The sequence below is a fragment of the Perca flavescens genome, chromosome 13, assembly GCF_004354835.1.
Source record: "Perca flavescens isolate YP-PL-M2 chromosome 13, PFLA_1.0, whole genome shotgun sequence".
NCBI lineage: Eukaryota > Metazoa > Chordata > Actinopteri > Perciformes > Percidae > Perca > Perca flavescens.
In genome coordinates, this window is record NC_041343.1 from 12185349 (window position 1) to 12208685 (window position 23337).

A 23337-nucleotide genomic window follows, 5' to 3' on the forward strand; every position below is an offset into this window, starting at 1 on the left:
GCTGTTCTAGGCAGATCTAAATCGGTTTCATCAGAGTTTGGGAGTAAAGTCAAATCAGTGAGCTAAACTCTGACTTGCTCTTGTTTAAGTATAGCAGGTGCTCTGTCTTCTGCGGTTAATTATAGCTGAAGGCGTTATTAGTGCATGCTGTATCTTGCCAGTACATATAGAGCATCAGATGTTCGTCATGGCAGTAATGTCATGTCTTGTGTCATACCAGTGAATCTGCATCATACTCCTAATGGTTTTGCATATTTTCTTTAGAAAATGAAAAGATGTCCAATTTCCTTGTTGAGCGTGAGGTTTGGTAAAATTCCCATTATTGATTTGACGAGCATAACAAACTGCCTTTTTGAGGTGGTGTTCCACCGCAAAAAAAAAAAAAAAAAAAATCTGTAAAGATTGACAGCAGTGATATGAAACATTTATGTTTTAATTTCTTGTCTGCTCCGCTGGTATCACACAGGCACACCTGTGGACCTGCTCACACACTTAAGTTGGAGAAAGCTGCAAGCTTTGATAAGCCTTTTCCTTTTAGCTTAAACACCACATCAACATGCTAGTGTAGATATGTCTTAAGAGAGAGGAAGAGAATTTACCCAGGAGCCGCATTAATATATGAAATCCTTTTTTATAAGATGTGAACTTAAGATATAGGCTGTTTCTCTGCCCTGATCTCCCACAGTCGCATGCAGAAGCGGCCCACAGAGACCCTTTAGTAAAAGGCTGCGGAAGATAAAAGATGGAGAGGCGGGGTTGGGGGGATTCCTCTTGGTCTGTTCTCATTTATTATGTTGACATATCGGGTTGTATGATGTCTTGAGGAAATCTACTTTTGTTCTGTGTGTAAGATCATGTTTCATCATATAGGAAAGGTGCACTGAGACTATTAATCTGAAAAAAAGGTATTGTTAGGGTGATGTAAAGAGGCCATAGGGTGAGAAATACTTACCAACACACTGGAGAGACCAGTGTGAGTGAGGAAAAAGCTCTTGACATAGACTGCAGCTACTTCACCAGAAGTGCATCTTTAGCATGTCACTAGCCATGCTCTTGTGCTCCGCATGAACTGAACAGTGTACACTTGCCTAGATGCTATCTGAGATACCCGCATTTCAAAAGGCACCTATACCGTAATTGCAGAGCCCTTTGAAAATGACATCACATTAGACGCTGCCAGTCAAGTGTACATAACGGGTACTGCTGCCATTAGGTGGTTACCGTAATTTAATCACAGGAAAAGAGAAACCCCATACAACCTACAGTACAGACATTTGTAGATAACAGATGCCTTTAATAATCACACCCTTATTACCGGTAAGGATAGGAATAATTGTTCTCTCACAAGGAACACACTGAGTGCATTTACATTCACACTAGTAGCCAGGTTTCTCAAGTTCAATGTAAAAGTCCTATCCCAAATAAGATCAAAACCAGGATAAGACTCCTAACTGGGTTATTCACACCCCTGCATACATGATGCTAACAATATCCAGGCTTCCGATCACATGTGTGCAGTTGTGTCTTGATTTCATATCATCTTCCTAGCATCATCCATGATGTTCTGTACCAACAAAAAATGTTGCCCTGGAAAAGGTGTTAACATGCCACAGTATCCTGGTTTCTATTGGACTACTCCAGGTAGCATACTTATCCAGGTCATTTGTCACACGTGTGAATTGGGTCTGGCCCAAGTTTTTAAAGTATGATTTTGTTGTGGCTCATACATAAAAATATAGTCGTAGGTTAACTCATTACTGGCTGTTTCAATGATGCATGTTGATTACAATTTGCATTTGAACACATAATACTTGGGCTGCAACTAACAATTATTATTTTCATAATTGATAAATTTACCGATTCTTCTACTTTCAATTAATCAAATAATAAAAAAAAAAAAAATTTAAATGCCAAGCGCAGTTTCCTAGCGTCCAAGGTGAAGTCGTCAAATGTCTTGGTTTGTCTGACCGACAGTCCACAATCCAAAATATTCAATTATCTGTAATGTTAAAACAAGGAAAAGCTGCACATTTTCACATTTGAGAAGCTTGACGAGAATGTTTGTACCCAAACGAACATTCAATTGTCAAAATAGTTGCTGATTAATTTACTGTCGATCGATTGATCACCACATTTATGCAGTTCTACGTTATACCATCAATTACAGTCATTCTATAAATCACAATATGGTATTTTGGCCATATCTTCTAACCCTACCTGTCTTTGGCCCATTCAGGTGGGTTCTGTGAGTATTGCTTCTACTTTGCAACATGTACAAAAACCCCTGCTTTTAAGAAAGACGACAGCAAAGGACAATATGTTATACATCAAGTCAAGTCAATCCATGTAAAGTTCATTACTAGAAGAAGATAAAGTCCAGGTGTTTACCTGCTTAATAGTGCTGGTTTCCCCCCATTTCAGCAGTTAATCTGGCAACCAATAAAACGCAATGTTCAAAAGTGGAGCACATTCATATACAGAGCAGATTGTTCAATCAACTCCAAGTCAGGTTTCTAAATATCTATGTGCTGTTTAGTATGCACGCACTGCTTGGTATTCCACGATAAAGACATTTCCTAGATGGGGATTAATAAAGTACTTTAACTGCTACTAGATGATAACCAAACAGCTACAGCTGGATGGGAGGTCTTGCGTTCTACACTACAGTCATGTGTCTTCATTTTGTGTTTTAACACATTTTTAGGTACACATGTTCCCTAAATAATGCCTTCTCTACCTCTACATCATCTTGTGATATGTTCCCAGAATCCATTTCAACAAACCACAGAGAGTATGCCTAAACTTGTTTGATTTAGCTGATGTAGGTGGAGAATATGAAACTTGGAGTGAAAGCAAAAGCATAGTAAGGACGAGAGAGTGTTTTTCCCACCCCCAACCCATTAAGTACTTTATTGAAAACAAAATGGACCCAAACACGCAATGTAAATCACTAATACTGTAGGCATGTTTTGTTGTTTTGTGTTAAAATGTTTGTAGATGAAAACCAACTTGAGTGAAATAAAATTTGCAAATACTGTATGTGTGATTACTGAAACAAGTGCACTACCCAGGTTCGGTTGACTGATTGCAAACTTGTTGGTATGTGTGTACATAACAAAAATGTTTCAGGAAGGAAGTATCAGGTGAAACTGAGACAACATAGACTAGTTCAAAAGGTACAGTTACCCAGCGCAAAGGGCAAGGGATATTTTAGCTCTTGGCCTTAAATATGATGCAATTTTTTTACATAAAAACCACATGAATATGTAAACCAAAGCGAAACAATTGCTACATCTCCCCTCCTCTTGATCAAATTTCTCAAAGGAGTCATTCATCATAAGTTGTGACCTAAAAAGGTGCTGCTACAGGATTTCTCAGAAGGATTGGTTAGTAAGTCCTCTTTGCCTAATTTGGTTGCATTGCTCGGAGTATGATTTAAACAATCTGCAGTAGCCCCATTTTGAACACAATTATGTGCATATAATTGCCTATTTTTGATCATTATATTTTCAGCTGACGGAAAACTATATGACCTCCATTGCTGCTGTGTTTAAGTGCTCTCTTGTGCATGGTGAAACGGGAAGCTTCATAGTGAATAGAATTTCTCAGCAGGACAGAAAAACAATTAGTTCACGCAGTATGGTGAAATAAGGTTTGATATGTTTGTATAGGCTTAAAAAGTAAGATACATTACCAAATATAGAGGACTTTGGTATTCAAAGCATAATGTGTTGTCTTTGCTCAAATAGGGCGCACAAAATAATTGAGTTTGAATTGGTTTTGCCTGGGGCTAAGTGCTAAAACAAATCTTTAAATGAAATTCATTACGAGCAGGGTTGCCATACCCAGGTGTTATTGAATTCATTTCTCATTTTGACTTGATTTAGAAAGATAAGCGTAATAACTGAAACTGACAGAAAAGATGACAATGACATTGCAAATCATAGTTTCCCTTCAAACACATTAAAACGTAGTCAGTCTCATGGGCTTAATTGATCTGTGCAGATGGTGTCTTTTTGTTCTTGTGTTCCTTAATTCACTTTCTTTCCATGGTTTCTCTCAGCAGAAATATGTATTTTTTTCTTTAAATATATCCATCTGTGCTTAAGGAGTAACTTTTATGAAAGCATAGCATTGGTACACTTATTGTAGATATTTCAGTATAACACGCCGCAAAATATGGAACAGCATGAAAAGGATTTTCTGTTAAACACAAATAAGTAGTATTATGCCAAAAAGCAAATATTTTCTCTTTTACAATTCTATTGGTATCCAGGCAAGGACACTTTAGGATGACATTGCTGATGTGATAGTTCATTGTAGGTGCAAGGTTGGTGAGACCCCCCTCCCACCACATACCTTCATACCAGTGAAATTAATGAGGAAAATGTAGCTAATGAGATAACAAGCACAAGATGGAGAAACAGGCTGATCTGACGCATCCTCACAGTTATTTGGCAATTTCTGGAGGTGTCAGCGGCCTCAGACTCTCATTTTCTCCCTGTCATATTCAATCAGCGATTCCTGCCTAAAATAAAAGCGAATCTCTGCTGCGACCATGACCAGCAGAACGATGGTGTGGCTGGCCTCCACACTAACTTTTTTTCTATTTCTTTGATGCAGTTTTGGTTCTTTCTTTTTTTTCTCTTTTCTTTTTATACATCAGCACCAGAAGATGATTTGGTAGCACCAATATTTTAGACAGTAATTAGTAGTAATTAATATGCGCTTTCCTAAAGTACATCAAGGTACATCGCCCAATCCAATGAATATTGTGCCTAGAACGTGTCATTGAGCTCCAACAATTGTAGAAAATCTGACACAGTAAGTAATGAGGTCAGTGATATGGGCCAGCTATCTTCTGCTGCCCAGTGACATTCTGAGAAATGTACCTAGCTTGAAATCAAAGTAGTTATTGGGCCAAATCTCTGCACCAGTCTAATTATTGGGTGTTGTAGAGTAGGGATTAAAGCTTTAGTGCGTAACTTTTTTATATTAATGAACGTCCGTTACATTCAAGCCATTGCCAAATGAGTTGCTACAAAGCTAATTAAGACTATCGGCTCAACAAAACTCTATGTATTTCTCAGTATGGCTATGTTCAGAAGATTGTGTTGTCCGGTGACTTTTCCGCGCAGAAGCTCGAGTAGAGTTAATTACCTCTTCTGAAGAGTCCAAGTGTACTGTTGCTGTTTGTTCAGTTTGAATTGTTTACATTGGCTGCAACATGACTACATGTGTACTAAGATGTTAAGCTACCCATAACCATAACCCAGCCATTCCTTAGTGAAAATAACCTACCTTAACCAGAGGGCGTACAGAATGAAAAAAGAATGACGTCAGATTTGACAAAAGCCAGGTCTTGAAGTAGCAGAGCCATTTAGTTACAAAATCCCTCCTTTCTATGTTCTTATCACCACTTTGTTGGGCCATTCATGTGCACTTCATTTGTAATTGCAATAATTTTGACGGCTCTTGAAGGCTTTAGTGTCAAAAAATGCTTCTCAAATTCAAAAGCAGACTGTCTGTATCGCCACAGGCTGATTATGCAGCTTTTGTAAATCTTAATGGCGCCGATAAATTGTTATCATTGTTAGCGGAAAATATCACATTTTAATACATTAAGTTGTTGAATATGTATTACTGCTATTAAAATCCTAGTATTTATTCCTGACCACAAAGGATTTAAAATGTGACCATGTGAATGCTTGCACTCTGGGGTCCCTTTGTGGGCTTACAGTTTTAGAAATATTTTCAACACCTGTTCAGTGCTTTTCACTCTTAGAATATCACAGCTTTTCTTTTAACAATGATTTTTCTATTCTTTTCTCATTCGCAGATTGATCCTAAGGTTGCCTTTCCACGTCGCGCCCAGCCTAAGGTAAGAATGAATTGGTGACTAACCCTTTTCAAAGAAAAATGATTATGTCTCATGTCACTAGCTTACATAATTTTGTGTGCTCACACGGCAGATACGAAGAGGCAGTGTTTGTCCGTTTGTTATTCTAGAGAAATACCTAGTCTGGCTCCATTGTTCTCACCTTGTCTAGGCTGTTTCACCAAAGCAATTAAAGTTGGACATATTAGACTTAAAGGAAATGTTCAGCATGATTGAGGTTATGTTGTTTTTTTTGTATTACCTCACTCTTTTTATATCCACATCATTTTCTGTGCCTTTATGCTTATACATTCATTTCATCCCTCATAGTTGTTTTTATTGTCAAATAGTTTCAAATGAACTCTTTTGTTATTATTACAAAATAGTTCCATGCCATTTTTAGTCTGCAATAGTTGGAATCAAGCTTCATTGTGTAGTAATGCAACGGAGTATAAGTGTGAAACCATTTATCGCTGGTAACTTGATGGGGGATGCGGGCTCTAATACATCGGCAGAGGACGTTCGCTATTAGTTGAAAGTTTTATGTAGGTGTGGAAAAGAGGACATTTAAGAAAGTGGAATCAAGATCCTCCTCTCTTGTGTTGGATGTTATATAGTAGTTGCCAGTAATGTAAACAGCGAGAGTTTTTTTTCATTTTTAAATGGAAAGAAATGATTTGTGACTTCTCATTGACAGTGATGAATTACATTTAGTGGCTAAATTATACATCTATTGAGTTGTTTTCTATAGCTTTTGGAGTTGAATGGGATTGAATGAAATAAGTGATTAAGAAATATCTTTAATTGTAGTGCATGCATGTAGAAACAATTAGCATTGACACAATGGGTGATTTAAAAGATAAGCCAAACTCCAATCACGCAGGAACTGTCGTATGAGCTCCTCCATGATGCCTATTATCTTTTCCTTTTCTTGATTACTGGTCTTTAGCAGCTCTATTGACGATTAAATATTCAGCGCGTGCAGATGGTGCTGTGGCATAGTCAAGGGCTTTGTTGACATGCCCCCTCACGCCAACCCGCAGCTTTAGTGTGAAGGCACAGTACAGCGTAGCGTTATTCAACATCACTATCGGGCCTTTATCCACCTAAGCCAGGTGGAAATCGATAATAGATTTTCTCCTTCCCACTGGATCAGAGAGAGGCATTGTTAAAGAGTTGGTCAGGTTTCAAATGAGGAATTGGCAGCGCAGGCTTTCAAAGCCAGAGCACATGGTGACTTAAGGATATCGGCATATGGTTGAGAAACTACCAGTGTTTCTCCACATTTTCTTTACACACCAAGTGTATCGCTTGAACTTCTTCTGTTCTGAGCCTTGCTTATGAAAGTCGAGGATGCAATAAAACCGCTCAGATTGGTTGATGGTGCTTCCAATTTTTTTCTAAGTGAACAAGAAACTCCTCTTGCTGTCGTGGTTATTGTTAATCTTTTTTTAAACAGTGCTATATTCTTTTTTTTTTTGTGCAATGACTCAGAAAAGGAAATACAATATTTTGAGCTGTTCTGCAACATATTTGTCTTTCTACCTTGCGTGTTTCATAACTCAGTGAAATAATGACACCATAACAGAATTTGTGGCACGGCAAAAGCCTTGTATCAATGATTTATAAAATGGCTATAGGGCAAGCTTGTTAGAAAAGAAAAATGGTCGTATTGAATGTGGATTACAAAGGATCTTAACGCAATGGGATTAAGCCAGATAGATTAACATTGCATGGGTTTTTACTTTTATGTTCAATTGATTTAAGACCTTTTTTAAAAAGAAGTCCCGTTCTGAGGTTTCCATTTAGAATGTCCTCTGTGTTTTGCATTTGCTTTCTTTTGTCCCTCTCTTCCCTCCACTGTCTGCTTGCCTGGCTGCTTATGCAGCTGTTGAATAGGCTTCCTTCTTGTTTAAAGAAGCGCGGCTTGGCAGGTGCCTCTGTGGCACGGGCTTCGGGGAGCAAATCGTGACAAGCCCAATCAGCGTTAATTTTCTCACGGCTAACAATGACCTCACAAGTAACCCTGCCAGTGACCTCCCGCTGCTGAATGCTGCAGTATGGTAAAACTATACAGTATGTACAGCACGTAGAGTAATGCTGAAAACAGACAGGAAGTGAAGGTGAACACAGAGGACATTTCACTGTAAACAACTGAAGGTGTTTGCACCGGGATGACAGGATCACAGGAAAAACAACTTGTATCAGCAGGCATAACTGACACTGCCCCAAAACACGGACATTTGCATTATGAAGAGACGGTCGGACGCGGACAGGAAGGAGTTTGGCAACAAATAATCATTAGGCTATGTCGAAACAGACAGCCTGGCAATCATTTAATGTGAATCTGAGTTGACATGCATGACAAAGTCGACTTGCTCAGGGCATTTGTATTGGTACGTACAAGTCTGGAGTATTTTACCTCTGTTTTTAAGGCCAGAATTGTACCTGAATTGTAGGTTGTTGTCATTATAGGACATAAATATGATCTTGTATGACAAATCTGTCACGGAGTGCGGATAACCTCTGCCTTGCCCGTTGCATTTGGGGATCTTGGAGACGTTTGATTTTAGTAATCTATGTTTTTTGTGACCATCTCCACTAGAATATTGGTAAATGGCATCAAGGGGAGATAACCACAGGTTCTGTCAATCAAAGAAAACATGCTAAAGAAATGCAAACTGGCACAACTCAAGCTTATCTTAAGATTTAAAAGCGAACATTTTGTATTAGAAATAGAAGCTGTGCTTACAAGTCGTGTCAATGCAGACTACTCCACAGATATTCAGGGATTAGGTTTCTTCTGTTGATGATTGACAGATGGAAAGAGAGGATTAAACAATGATGATGTGATGCAAGGTGTTTTATGCACATTGGTTTATACCTTGCCTGTTCAGCCTGGCTGGGGTCAGCCATGGCTCTATTAGATAGGCAGCTAAAAGTAGCTTTAGAATTCCAGGATTTCAAGATACAGCCAATGTTTCAGCATCTCAACATTTAGTTTCACGACAAGCCATTCTTAGTAGCAAAATTATTTTATTTTATACCAATTATTTTTACCACCATAAAAATGTAATACTTTCTCTTTTTAAAGGTGGGGTGATTATACGTAAAAAAATGTACAGTAAACCTTGATTTTTCAATAGAGTTTTCAGGAGAGTTCAGTTTCTATATTAGAGAGATTAATATTTACATGGCATGTGTACCGTATGTTGAAAGAGTTATTGGGCACTGCAATAGTTTTTCCTGTACATACTGTCCATAAAGGATTACTCATTTTGTGTAGAAATGCATTGGCTGAAGCTAAGTATATGATGCCTCAACAGTCAAGACATTTGAACCTATCCTTTAACTCCAGTCAGACTGTTTCATATCAAAATATCCTAGTTTTTTAACCCCAATTGTGTGTTTTTAAAGTCCTAGTCCTTATTTTTCTCCTATCCTTATTTCGAGCCTGATGCGATGCTGACGAGTCTTAAAAAACCCCACATGCCTTTTTTTATTTTTTTGTATTGTGGCTGTGTATAGAAAGTGGTACAGAAGACAGAGATGAGATGACGCTGTTTCCTTGTTTGATATTTTCCAGTAAGGTTCATACTGAAAGATGTAAACGAGGCCTGCTCTCTGTTTCCTGGAGAAATCAAAGCGACGGTTTCCGCCAACATTGCTCCAGATTTACCACTCAACTGCTGGCGTCATTACCGCTGCTGCCGCTGCTTTTGTTTCCAACAGTGGAGTCACACACAACCATGGCATGTCCCAGCATGATTTTAATTGCCAGTGGGACTGTGGCCACTTCAGTCGGAGATGAGTTCTGATGGCTTGTTATGGAAATGAAAGGAAGGAGCCGCAACCATGTACAGAGCAATGGGCAGAACCCTTTTCTTGCACCTCCATAAAGGGATTTGCCGTGAAAGCCATCCCGAACAGGTTGTCACTGTGGCTTTGGATGCAGAACGAAGACTCTATCGGTGCACAGATAGATGTGTACAGCACAGAAGCAGCTGTGACAACACTCGCAGAAATTCTGTTTATTTTGTTTGTAATGACAGTTTTCTTTCCTGAAACTTCTCGTATTAAAACTGCTTGCCTTAATGTCAGTGAGGAGGAAGTGAGGAACTGTTCTTGTACATTGGTTGAGGTAATTCTGGGATATCGGTCAGAAATACCCAAATTGTCCTCCAGCCTGTGACAGCTGTGGCTGTGGTTTCCCCGTTGGTGGCCTACTGTTAGCATCGGCCTATCTCTGGCAGCTCGAGCTCTCTCTTACTCTTTGCCTCTCTCTTTGTCTCACTCTCTGTCTCTGTATGTCCTCTTCTCTTTCTCCCTTTTGCCTCTGTCTGTCTCACACTTTATTTTTCTGTGAATGGCAAAATGACCAGTACCTCCACCTCCTCCACTTGTCTGTGTCCCACACCTCTCCGTGTGCTTCCTGTTCTTACCTGCAGGAAAAAGACTTCAAGAGAGATTTCAAGTCTGAAGTTTTAATGAAGTCTAATAATAATGCTGCGTGAAGTAAATGCACATTCTCATCCCCTGCGCCTTTGTTCTGTGTGACTTAAACATGCACACACACACACACACACACACACACACACACACACACACACACACACACACACACACACACACAGGATAACATGTACCCATACTGAATTAGAGAGGCGCAGGTGTGTCGTTTTTTATACAAATTCAAAACAAACTTGTACCTGGTGTCCTCTTTCATTATTCTCTTTTTATTCATCTCTCACTCCCTCATCTCCCTCATTCTGTCTCTGTCTTCCCCTCACTGTTTTTTTTTTTTTTTTTTTTTTTTATTTGATCTAGATTTAACATTGTGATATTCCCCTACACAAAATGATCCTTATTTTAAATGACACAGCTCACTGCTGGGAAAATGAAACCTCTGTAGCTGCCAGCCCCTTTGAATGTCCCTGTGAGTTTATTAAAAGCACCAGCTTCCCCGTTCCTCTGCCGATCTGCACAGCCGCACAAGTATGAAAGAATATTCAAGGACAAAAGTTTTTAATGTAGAACAGAATGCCGTATCAATATCTTTGTTCAGCTTTACAGTTTATGACAATGATCCCTCCCAAATATTTATTATGAGAAGATTAGTTCTTATTAGACATTTCTTATGCCAAGGCATTTCTACTATGCGGATAGCACACAAAGTGGAAGGAAGCAAAATAATGTTATGTTGAGCAGGCTATTATCCGAACCTGACGTCGTATTTCAAGGCACATGGAGCAGGTCTTATCCTGGTGAGCAACCAAGATGTCCAACTGAAAAGATATTTGGTGTATTTCTCAAAATAAATGCACTTTTGAAATGGGTTTCACAACTGACACTAAATGCACTGACGTTTCACTGAAACCGAGAGACAGACGGATGACGAGGGAAAAGTGACAAGCGAGTTGATGGGAATTCTTCACTGTCACTCTCCCCTCACCCCTGAAAAAAAACGATGTGCCTCCAACATAAATAAAACCCTGCTTTAGATGGAGTATGACACAAGGAGTTGCCCCCCCCCCCCCCTGTGGTAATGGCTACTTTGCCAAAGCTGGAGATGGGTTTAAATCCCTGACCCGTCAGCTCCTTTGCTTTCAGTGGCCTCAGTGGAACTGCTCCAGATGAAAATGGGGCCAGAGCACAGGCATATGAATGACTGTTTGTTTGGTGGTCAGACACAATCACCAACTGAGTGACCCAGTTGACGGGTAGTCAAAGCGATGCTCAGTTTGATTCATGCATGTTTCTTTTGTTTGTGTTTCACACTTTCTATCTATCTTGTGTGCCTTTTTTTTGTGTGCTTTCCTCCAATATTTATGCTTCAACTGAAAGATAAATGATGTGTAAATGTGGATGCTAGTTTAATTTTGTTTTCTTTTTTTACTGCAGATATAATGTTAACACATTTCCTTTGTTTAAATAATTGCCGGAGCGCTTATAAATGGAGTGCACATGTGTGTGATTCTGCTTTTCCTCCGGTCTCCTTGGTTGCGGGTGGAGAATAATTAGGTTTTCTAGAAGATTGAGGGGTTCTTACAATGCTTACCAATGGCAGCAGTCAGGCAGGCTAGTGCTGGCAGGGCAGAGAGGACAGAGGGCTGTGCAAGAGCCTGGCACTGCTAAACCTGATGCTGACTGACAGTAATGAGGACAGCCTGCTAGCCAGGATAGAGAGGAGAGGAGGGCATGGTCCTCCACTATACCTCTCAAGACCTCTTATCAAAGTCTCTGTGCGTATGCACACACATGTACACACACAGCTACAAACAACACAAGCACAGCAAAACACAAGTTCAATGTGTACTAGGTAGACCAGAGCAAATACATCACTGGGCTGTGGTATATCCATCTTATTTGGCTTTACCCATGCACCTTGTAGAAATAAAATCAATTGATATCTATTTCAATAAAAAAAAATAAAAAAAGTTCTAGCAGCAGCTTTGTGACTTTCTGTTCAGTTACTAGAAAACAGCAGGCCTTCAGGTATTTAGAAATGACCCCAAAAAAGGTGTTTAATTTACTGTAAAAAAATCGCACATTCATGTTTCCTCAAATACATGAGTTGTAAATGACAACCAATACTTTAAGATGTTGTGTGTGTTCCTGTAGTTACTGTAAGGTAAAAACAAATTGACTGTAAAGTAACAGTAATTACTATACTAGCTTTTGGTGGTTTGGTTTTTAGTCTCCCATCAGAAGAATGACGGCACAAACCAACAGTGACTCTGATCTTGGGCCCTCCGCAACTGTAGCATTGTTCTGTATTAGTGCACTGTGATTATGTGACAGGTGGATTAGCCAGTCATGTTCAGCTTTCTCATGATATGAACATCTTTTTCCAATCTTCTTCAGTGTCCACCTTTCAGGGAGTGGCTTTGGCCGATGAGGATTTTTTGTTTTGCCTTTTTATGGCCTTTAATTGACAGGAGAACTTAAAGGAACACGCCGACTTATTGGGAATTTAGCTTATTCACCGTAACCCCCAGAGTTAGACAAGTCAATACATATCCTTCTCATCTCCGTGCGTGCTGTAATGCTGTCTGACGGCTCCAGCGGCATCAGGCCAGCACAGAACATGCAGGTGAATGGTTCCAGTAATCCTACTGCTCCCAATAAGTGACAAAATAACGCCAACATGTTCCTATTTACATGTTGTGATTTATAGAGTCACAGCGTGTACAAAAAACAACGTAACATGAGACACAGCCGTCGTCTAACTGTAAGAAAATTGGGAACTATATTCTCAGGCGGAAGAATATAGTACTTGGGCGGAGTGATATGCTTGCAGCAAGCCTGTCTGAGAATATAGTTCCCGGTTTGTTTACTGTTAGAAGATGGCTGTGTCTCATGTTACGTTGTTTTTTGTACACGCTGTGACTATACAAATCACAACATGTAAATAGGAAATTATATAAAAATAGGCGTTATTTTGTCACTTTTGTCACAATTGGGAGCAGTAGGCTAGTTGGAACCAGTTACCTGCAGGATCTGTGCTGGGCTAAGCTAATGCTGGAACCGTCAGACAGCGTTACAGCACGCAGGGAGATGAGAAGGGTATGTATGGACTTGTCTAACTCTGGGGGTTACAGTGAATAAGCTAAATTCCCAATAAGTTGGCGTGTTCCTTTTAAAGACAGGAAAGGGGAGAGAGAGGTGGGGACGACATGCAGCAAAGGGCCACAGGTCGGACTCGAACCGTGCCGCTGCCAAGGACTCAGCCTATATGAAGTCGCCCCGAGGAATGCATTCCTAATTTTCTTCTTTTTTTTTTTTTTTTTACAGTGACCTATTTCAGATTGCGTTTGAATGAAAAACTGGAAATAATTAAAAAAGGACGTCCAGTTGTATTTAGGATGATAAGGTCCATTGTGTTGTCAGACACATCACCTCGCTGTCCAGTTTGGAATTCTCATTACTTCTCACCACCTTCACCCCTGTGTTTCTGCTTTCAAACACGCAGCCTGGGATTTGTACAACAGAGAGTGAAATATGCCATCCGTAGCAAGAGAGGCTCAGGTGTGTCAAGATGCCTGCAATTATAGACCCACAGCTATACTGTATATAGGCTATATATACACAGTATGAGCAACTCTTTCAAAATGTCATTGAAGAAAAAGGACCTGTTTTATATATTTTATGAAAATAATACAATGTTTGTGTTTTGTGTTATGGTCATTGTCGTACAGATTACATACAACAATATAGCTGCACTATATGTTTTGTACCGTAAAGTATTCACATACTACAAAACCGATGCGGGTACTAAACCAGCATATAAACTGTAGTGTACTGTATATAGTGTGAGTGTAACATTGCAAGAAAGTGACCATAATTATGCAAAATAAAACGCACACAGACTAAACGCTAGTTAGAAGACATAAATAGTTATGGTTACTGTAAAATAAGTTGCATTTTGTAAAATCTGCCTTGTTGTTAGTAGGTTTCTTTTACTCTGTCAACCCCAAGAATGAGGTTTGAAACGTACAGTATCTACTATAGTATTTTTGTAATTGTGAAAGTAAAGCCAAGGTCTGATCATTTTGTGTTGGACGTGTCTGTCTGATTGGAGGATTGCCTGACTGGCTCACTGAAGTGTTCTGCCATGATTGGATCCCGTTGTCATTGTAGAGTACGATATTGGAATCTCGCAGGCCAGATTGCTCTTTCTCACTTTGACGCTGTGTGACAGTTCATGCTCTGTAGTTTTTATGTGCTGTCTTGTTTTTTGTTTTTTTTTCTTTTCTGTTGGAGCCACTAGCCTCTCAGATTAAGAATGATATTCCTTTGGCATGACAAGCCTGTCAGGTTATTAGTTGTGCCATTGTTGGTAGTGTGATTACGGCCAATAGCTTGTGTTGCCTGTTTCTGGTTCAACTGCTTGTCTGCAACATGTCACTGTATCCAGTGGGTGCAACATTGCATCCTTTTTAATCAACCCAAAGCATGTGGATCATATGACTACTTTGTTGTACTTATTGTGGTGGTGTCACTTTTAATGGCCTTAGGTCATTACCAAAACCAGACTAATGTTTAGTTAAGTCACCGCACACACATTGACTCTCACACAGTCAATAGAGCAACACTCTAATAATAACCAAACACGACTGGGTAGACAAGAAATAACAAGCAGCGAACAGAAACATATTCTTTGCTGTAATTACATATTGCAGAACTTCAGCGCTATTATTTTACTTGTCACTCTAAGCAGCTGTGTGATGTGTTTTCTTTGTGTTACACCCCAAAATATCTTCACCAGAAGGTGACTGTGGTGTATCTGTTGTCACTTTGATTATGTAATCAGCAGAAAGCATATAGAACATTGATCCTTTGTTGTTTAATTAAAATGATTGGCTATTTGTTTCACTTCAACAGACGAGTCTCGGTAAAAGATAAAAAGGTCGACAGGATATAAGTGTTTCACGATAAAACAATGTAACGGATGCAAAGTTCTGAAGTAGTTCTAATGCAGGAGGCCAAATTGCGTATGATAAGAATCATTCAGCCCATTCCTATCCTCACACTGTATTTTTGTGAATTCCACCTGATGTGGGAGCCAGTGAAAGGCTACCGTTATGCACGTACTTTGCCCAGAACTGCTTAATAGGTTCCAAATGGCCCCAGTGGCACAAAAATCTGCGTGGTATTGTTGGTAATAGCAGGAACTAGATAGAATCTGAGGGTTGAGCTATAACAAATCAGGAGAAGATATGCAGTAGTAAAGACAGTCAGGCATACTACTCTCCACATTTATGGCAGAGAACCTCCCCTGTTTTTTTCTCTGCAGTCACATGCTGGGTGGTCTGTCATTCACTTCCTTAATGATGTACAATATTTCAACCTAAAAGGAGGTGGAATAAAATGGCATGTTTTTTTGTATACGATGACATGTTGAATATGTCACAATGTGTCCCATTGTATGATGAAAAAACTTACGGATATGGATGTGTAAGACAACAAGGCTTCAATACTGAATTACTGAATCTAAGTCAGGGCGCTAAAGAGCTTAGCTGTTCCTCTACACAATACCTCGGTCCTCAGCTGTGACCTTTCTCTCCCCACATCATTCACGATTATACTGCTGACATGTTGGCTCATGCCAATAATTTTTCATTGGCGGCATGTCAGCCACATCATATTTTATCATCTGGATAAAATTCTGTTCTGTTTACATGTAGGCTCACCATAATTTGAATTTGTCTGTTTATGTGCGTGATTAGATTTTTGCATTTAATTCAATTCAGATGTAAACAATGTGGCAGCAGTGGAAAAATACTTTGCTAAATGAGTGATTTGTAACCTGAATAAACAAGATGTTTGGATGTAGTAAAAGGAGTGAGTATGTATGCATTGCGAGTGTGTATAAATAGAGTCCTTAAACGGTGAGTTTGCGCCAAAATGACACACCAAATCTACACCGTGCCTGCACAGACTGAGAGCATGATGATCACACAATAAATGCAAAATGAAGGAGACGAAGGATACATTATGAAAAACAATAATTTTATGTATGATTATCTGAACCATTTTGGCTTGTAGCGAAATTATAGGTGTTATTGTATATGGATGAACAATTTTCAAATACTGATTTGTACAGCCAGATTTAACAGTCAAAGTGAATGCTTTTCATGCTTAATGAAAGTCTCCGGAGTGATGATGTTTCCAAGTGCACCTCATATAGGATACTTCTGTGGCTCCAATCGCAAGTCACGAACACGAATATGTGTTATATCTGAGTGCTTTTGCTGCAAATAACGAAAGGGACCTTGTAACAAAAGCAGCCATTTTTTTTTCGTGGCAAAACATTAAACAGCATAGAGCTACTTTGTGCAGCAGTGGCAAGCAAGAGCAAATGCACAACAGGCATGTAATTGATGTTTAATTAATGCAATACCAGTGGTTATTATAGACAGACAACGTGTCTTTATATATTTTCCCTAACAATAGAAGTAAAGCCGTGGCTAGATAGTGTTTGCTCTGAATGTGTGACAGTGCCAATTATCTCCACGGAATACTAAACAGTAACGTAAGAATGTATAACCTCCACACTTCACATCAGTTGTTGACAGTTCGGAGTCTTTTTGAGAGAGTGACCTTGTCATACAACTCAGTTTCCTTCAGTCGGACTACACCACCCACCAATCCTAGCTGCTGTTTTTTAACAAAAGGAGATGTTTACTACTGTTTAAGGTTGGACTACAATGCTCTCTAGATAATTGAAGCCAACGCATAATTGGAAGTAATTACTGGACATTATCAATTTCAGAAATGATTCAGAGTTAATGTCAGCCTGGCTGTTCACAGATTTGATTTATTGTGCCAATTGTGAGATTTCAATAATTCCAGTACAGTAATTCAACTTGAAATTAAAAGTCATATTTCTTGGCAGCACATTTTCAATGTCTTGCCACAACTCTGCACCTCCATAGACATCAACAGTTTCCCTCTGTTCAGTCGGTCTTTGCCACATGGTGGGGAGCTCATTGCTTTTAAAGGGAATGAGGGAACCTAATTTAATTGACTGTGATTGACAGCGTCCCCTGCCACATCTAGTGGTAATTTATTCCTTCTATTTCAACCTCTTTTGCCTCTGCACTGCAGGTGTGCCGCCACTGCGCCAGCAACTTTGGTCGCTAAATTACCAAAAAATGTGTTCTGGCGCCTACATGCTCTACAGTACACGTGGTAGTGCCATGTATTTACACCATTTCCTGTGCTTTCACCTTGATTCGATAAGAGAAGACCCCTTGTGACACTCTGTCGGAAGATGCAAAAACAGCCCAGTGTAGAAAAAAAGCCTCCTTTGTCTGTGTTGCTACTGCAGAGTAGTGGAGAATGTGAAATAATCAAACTGAGGTAATGCATAAGCAGGTCAAGTCCAGCTTGTAACAGTTATTTTGTGACTTAATTTTCTCCCGTGTTATCATACAATAATGAAAAGTGTTGACAGATTCATTTCCTTGCTGCTACCGCCTAGGACCATTTTGTGATTTCTAATTGATAGCTACATGCAGCAATTTTATAGCACTAGACAATTTTATAGCACTTTTAATTAGTCCACCTTTGACCTTCTGTTCGCTTTGCATTTATATTGCTCCAAATTATTTTCACCTTCTTTCCTCATTAAACTTTTGTCAAATGAATAGAGGCATTTACAACATATTAATCCATACATGCACTGTATGAAATATGGTGAGACTCAAAAGGAATTGATAATAGTCTAGTTACATTAATTGTTTGATTGATTACACGCAATTCTGAAATGGATATCCTCAGTGTTTTTTGACCCCGGAGAGAATTACTACAAAAGGACTTACACAACTTGGAAAAATATAAAATAGGTGAATAAAAATACCTCAGTGGATTGAGCCTGTAACAACCACTTAGTTGACTAATTGACTAAGAGAGGAAGCCCTTACACACGTCATTAGGAAAAGCAGGTGCACAATGACTCTTCATTCAGATAAATCCTTCATATGGAACTAGTTAATCTCTCATGTAATATTGAGCAGATGTGTGTGCGTTGGTAAATGAATAAACAGCAACCTCAGATGAACCTTAATAGTCAAGGTATGTAGTATTTATTTGGACTTCATCCAATGGATGGATATTGAATTGATATACCTACATGCACCATGTGCAGTCATCTTCTTTAACCTTTGAAATATTAAGCTGTAGGTATTATTGTGACAGAGTGATATATGCTGATGCAATTCACTGTGCAAACCCCACAGAAAGAGACCTGCAGTCAGGTGTATACAGTGCTACCGGGGATCCATTTGCATCTCATGTAAGTCTTGCATCTAAACAAGTAAAATTTCAACGCGGTCATTGGAGAGGAGAGGAGACAAAATTACTCTGACCAGTAAAACGGAGTGGTGAATGACAAGATTCCATTCATTGCAAATGGGTGACCACAATGAAGAGCAGTCAAGGGAGACTAGCCAGAGCAATAAAAACGCTTTATATTTGATGCAGTTCTATGCTACTAAAAGTTGACCCATAGTTAGCATTTGATTGGCGGCAGGCAGTCTGTAAACCCAATTGTGTTGGCCCCAGTTTTCAAATTGGACAAACGCAGTGCCTTGTCCAGAAACTTTCTCTCTTTTGACCTTAACGGTGTATGTCTGAAAATAATTCAACCAAGAAAGAAGTAATCATTTTGAAACTTAGCTGGCCAGTCTAAACTTTTGTTCATTAGAGTTCAGAGATTTGAGGTGGCAAGTCACGTTGTCTGAAGCACTGAATTTGCATAAAGTAGACAGGACCTCCACTGGTGATTTAAAACAGCAAACACGAGCATCTATGAATGCATTAAAAGTAAATAGTGGCGAAGAGTTAATTAACATTATTGGTAGTTATATGTTGCACCACTTAATGAGGCATCCCGTTTTACTCCACAGAGTGGACAGTTAGTACACAGAAAGTGGAAATTTAGAAAACTAAGAGCAGAGGACTTTTAAACAGGACTTCTTTCTACTGTGTGCGTGTGTGTAAAAATGAGTTTGTCTTTCTGTCCATCTCCCTCATCTATCCACCCACTATCAGTATTGGAGTCTTTATCTGCTTGGTTGACTTTATAACTGTAACACTAGTTTAATTTCCTTACCTGCTTAATTGAAATTCTCATCTCTTTCTCCTCGTGTGTGTGTGTGTGTGTGTGTGTGTGTGTGTGTGTGTGTGTGTGTGTGTGTGTGTGGCGGATATTAGTTGAGATGTATTTTCATTCTAAAAGTGGCAAGTGATGGACAGGATCTCACAGACAATGCCCCCCTCCCCCACCCCACTACCCTCAATCTTTTTGTCTGCTGCACCTGTTTTTTTAGATACCTTTCAACCTTGTCTCTTTCTTTTGCTCTTTCTATTCCCAAGTCCCTCTTTTCCCTGGATTGCCTCGGCTTGATAAATCTGATGCTAAATTTAGAGGCATATTTCTCAAAGACACCCGGACTAGAAGGAGAGAGGACCACAGACAAAATGGCCTCTCTAATCCATGTTTATCATCTTTTATCTCTTTGCTAAAACGTGAGTTTGTCACCAAAAAATTCCCTTCTCTCTTTTGTCTCTCTCTTTTTGTCTGCCATAACTTTTTCTGGCCTCCAATTAAATGTCAGCGACCATGTTATTGTCCCAGACGACCACATTTAAACTGACAGCATATTCAAATGACATCATTCAGCTCAGGGGGGTTGTGCTTCATAAAATTAGGGGCTTGTTGAGGTTCTAATAGATTATCTTTGCCATTTAAATTGCTGCTGCAAACGTGCTGTCATTGAGTGCGGCTTTCATTACACTCCCCTTATTTCCCCAATTCTTACATGGTTTGATTACAGTATCGCGCCAACTGTTAAACACAGGAATGATGTGTGTGTCCAGCCTGGAGTGGTTTCAGCTGCACCTCACAAGCTTGGCTCATCTCACGTTTGTGAATAGACGTGTTAAAGGCTAGTTTTTTATTTAAATTTTTTTACTGTAGATGTTTGTCTCGTTACCAGAATGGAAATCCAGAGACTGTAAGCTTTCTGATCTTTACTCAGCTCTTATATTGCACATTTAGTTGAGATCAAAGTATTAAACATTGGAGCTGAACTACTTGGGGCAAGCTAAATTAATCAGAAAACATAGTCCTACCGTTGTGTGACAATCTCTTAAATTTTCTTTAAAAACTCCCTAAATTGTTTTTACTCTCATGCTCAATTTATACTCCTTAATATTGCTTATTACTGGGGTTGGGTACCGAAACCCGGTTCCACTATGGAACCGTTTCCTACGCAACTGGTAGGAATCGGACCGAATTAGAATGCAAATTTCGTTTTCTCATTTCGGTTCCACTTAATGTGTCGACTGAAATATTTTCCCTCTGTCGCTCCAAAACGGCCGTAAAAATGTCACTTTCTCTGTAGTCTACCGTCAGCTAGCTACCGTAAATGAAGGCTACTTTTAAAATGCCATACTTTCCCTCTGGGCTCACCAAAACGGACGTAAAAGCATATTAACCATTCACTGCACGTGAGCGCTAGTAAACCTAGTACATCTTTGATGTCATTTTTCAGTTTTTCAAGAATCGGAAAAGAGCAAAACACGCCTTCTTGTAGATGTGTTAGCGTATTTTGTAAAACTTATGTTTGCGCCAAATTAGTTTGTAATTAGAGTGCAGTTTCTCCGCCTGGTTTAATACAGCATACTGATGGATCGATTCACTGAACAATACACACATTCCTTACTGTAGAATCTCAATTAGCAAGGTAATGGCTTGAACAGGAGACTAGCTCCTATGTCTCTCTCATTCTCATCGTCCTCTGTCTCTTCTTGCTCTTTCTCGCTGCTTTCATACTTATCGGCCTGTTGCCAGTAATACTTTTCCTTCACTCTCGCCTTTACAGCCTCTCGTTTATATTGAATATGAAGGGTGAAATATTTCCTCCCTGTGCAGTAAAGTGGCATCATGCAGTGGCCCTAGACTACATTACCGTACATTTTTTAAGAAGAGGAGAGAGTAATTATTTTGCCATTTGGATTCACACTGCAATTATTTGCTAGATTCTGGAACATTTCAGGTGCCTTTAGGTAAACCATGTCAGTCCCTGAGAAAGTAAGTAATGTAATTTTTGCTTATTGTTAGTAGTCTACAGTTATGGCTGAAACGTATTTCTAAAACTCACATTCAAGTTTGGTTTCATGGATTCAAATCTATCCTTAGGATATAGAAGAATCTTGTCAGAAATGGGTGCTTTAAAGTGTTTTTTGATTGGAAGAGTTTGTTGGGAGTTATCCATAGCAGGACTGCGGTTTATGGCACTAATCTGCCAATTAATTGTGGACATTGTCAATACAATGTCATAGAATAAAAAAAAAAAAAAAAAAAAAGGCTCATCGCAATTTCCCAAAGTCAAAGGTGATTTATTTAAATGACTCCTCTTTTTTGACCAACTGTCCAAAACCCAAAGATATTCAGTTCACTATCACACAAGAGAAACACAGAAAATCTTCATGTGAGGAGCTGGAACAATCAAATGTAATGGCTTAACCGATTTATCCAAGTTTAAAATAGTTGTTGCTAATTTTGTTGCTAAATGTTTTTGTTAGTTGACTAATCGTTGCAGCTCTTATCCGCAGCCAAGGAGTAAGCTCTGCTTCAGATGACAACATAGGGGGGAATGAATTCTCATAGACAATAATGTATTTGCAAGGAAGTCGATTTTTGGGCTTGTTGACTGGTTTTGTTTGACCTCTGCTCATTGATTTGGAATCGGTTTATTTCAGGCAGAAACCAGCGTTGATGTAAACATTGCAAGCACCGTTTCAATTTGAACATTTTCTGTGGAAATACAGCCTATCATAAGTTGGGCAATATTCCAAACTTTTGCCATTATACACGTATTACAGATTCATGATTATACCTGATTCCTTTCTTTTCCTTGGTTACTGAGTGTTAGCCAGTCAAATATCTTGGAGCATGTTCATAAGCTAACATACATTTAATACTCCTCACATAACATCAGCTTGCACTGAAATAGTTCATTATTTTGCTTGAAACCTCACATTTAGCTTACATTAAAATGTCAAATGACATTATTTTTTTGTAGGCATCATGGTGATTAAAATTGTACATATAATAGGTGACACATGTCTACAACAACTACTCTCATAGCTTGATGGCTGGATTTTCTCTCTTAACTGTACAAGTGGCAAAGAGCATTCTTATTCATAGTAATTGCCTGTGAGGTGTGAGCTTAGCAGACGTGAGGCTCGCATAAAAACTCTGCCTTGTACTTGGCGTCTGACATTTCCCAGTCTTTGATCGATGAGCTTGCCACTGGCTCTTTCACTCTGGGCAAGTCCCTCTCCCTCTGTTACGGAGAACTCCACAAGATGGTGGGGTTAGCACCTCTCTAAGCAAGATTATAAGCACAACACATCTCTTTCTCTGAAGGTACTGTGTGTGTGCAAAGCAGGAAATCTTTACATTATACCATCAACATGAAAAGAAGTGTACATTTGGTTACTGTAGATCCCAATAGTGCATCGCTGCAAGAGGTTTGTTCACACCAAGGCTTTGATGCGTCATCACCATCATTGATTACATTGAATATGCAAATTCAGAATAGATGCATGATTTTAGTGCAGCAAGCCCAAGTTTCTTTTTAATGGCATCAAGATGTTGTTGTCTTTGATTTGCATTCTTGCCACCCTGTGTTGCACTAATTAAACAGAGGTAATCCTATATCACAGTCTTGTATTTCCATACTTAATAATCATGCATTTCATTGATATTTACGTGTTGTAATTTAGTCCTCTCAAACTCGCACAATGCAAAAGATGCAGGCAACTCCAGTAGGAAAGAACATTTAAAAAGAACCTTTCATAGAAGATCTCTGTTAAGCTGTTTTCACTGACTGTTTTTCTCAGATCGTAATGTAAAAATATTGTTTTGGTTTGTTAAAGTGAAT

General features: G+C 39.1%; 1 protein-coding gene across 10 annotated transcripts in view; it reads left to right on the forward strand.

The window, feature by feature from the left end:
- Positions 1-23337, forward strand: part of LOC114566221 (RNA-binding protein Musashi homolog 2) — a 251123-nt gene that overhangs the window by 7319 nt on the left and 220467 nt on the right. For all 10 annotated transcript variants that reach the window (XR_003694035.1, XM_028594535.1, XM_028594533.1 and 7 more), the window contains exon 5: positions 5840-5881. Coding sequence is in view for 9 of the 10 variants with exons in the window: in XM_028594535.1 (XP_028450336.1) it covers positions 5840-5881 (42 nt within the window). In the remaining variant the exon portion in view is untranslated. The remainder of the gene's footprint in view (positions 1-5839; positions 5882-23337) is intronic.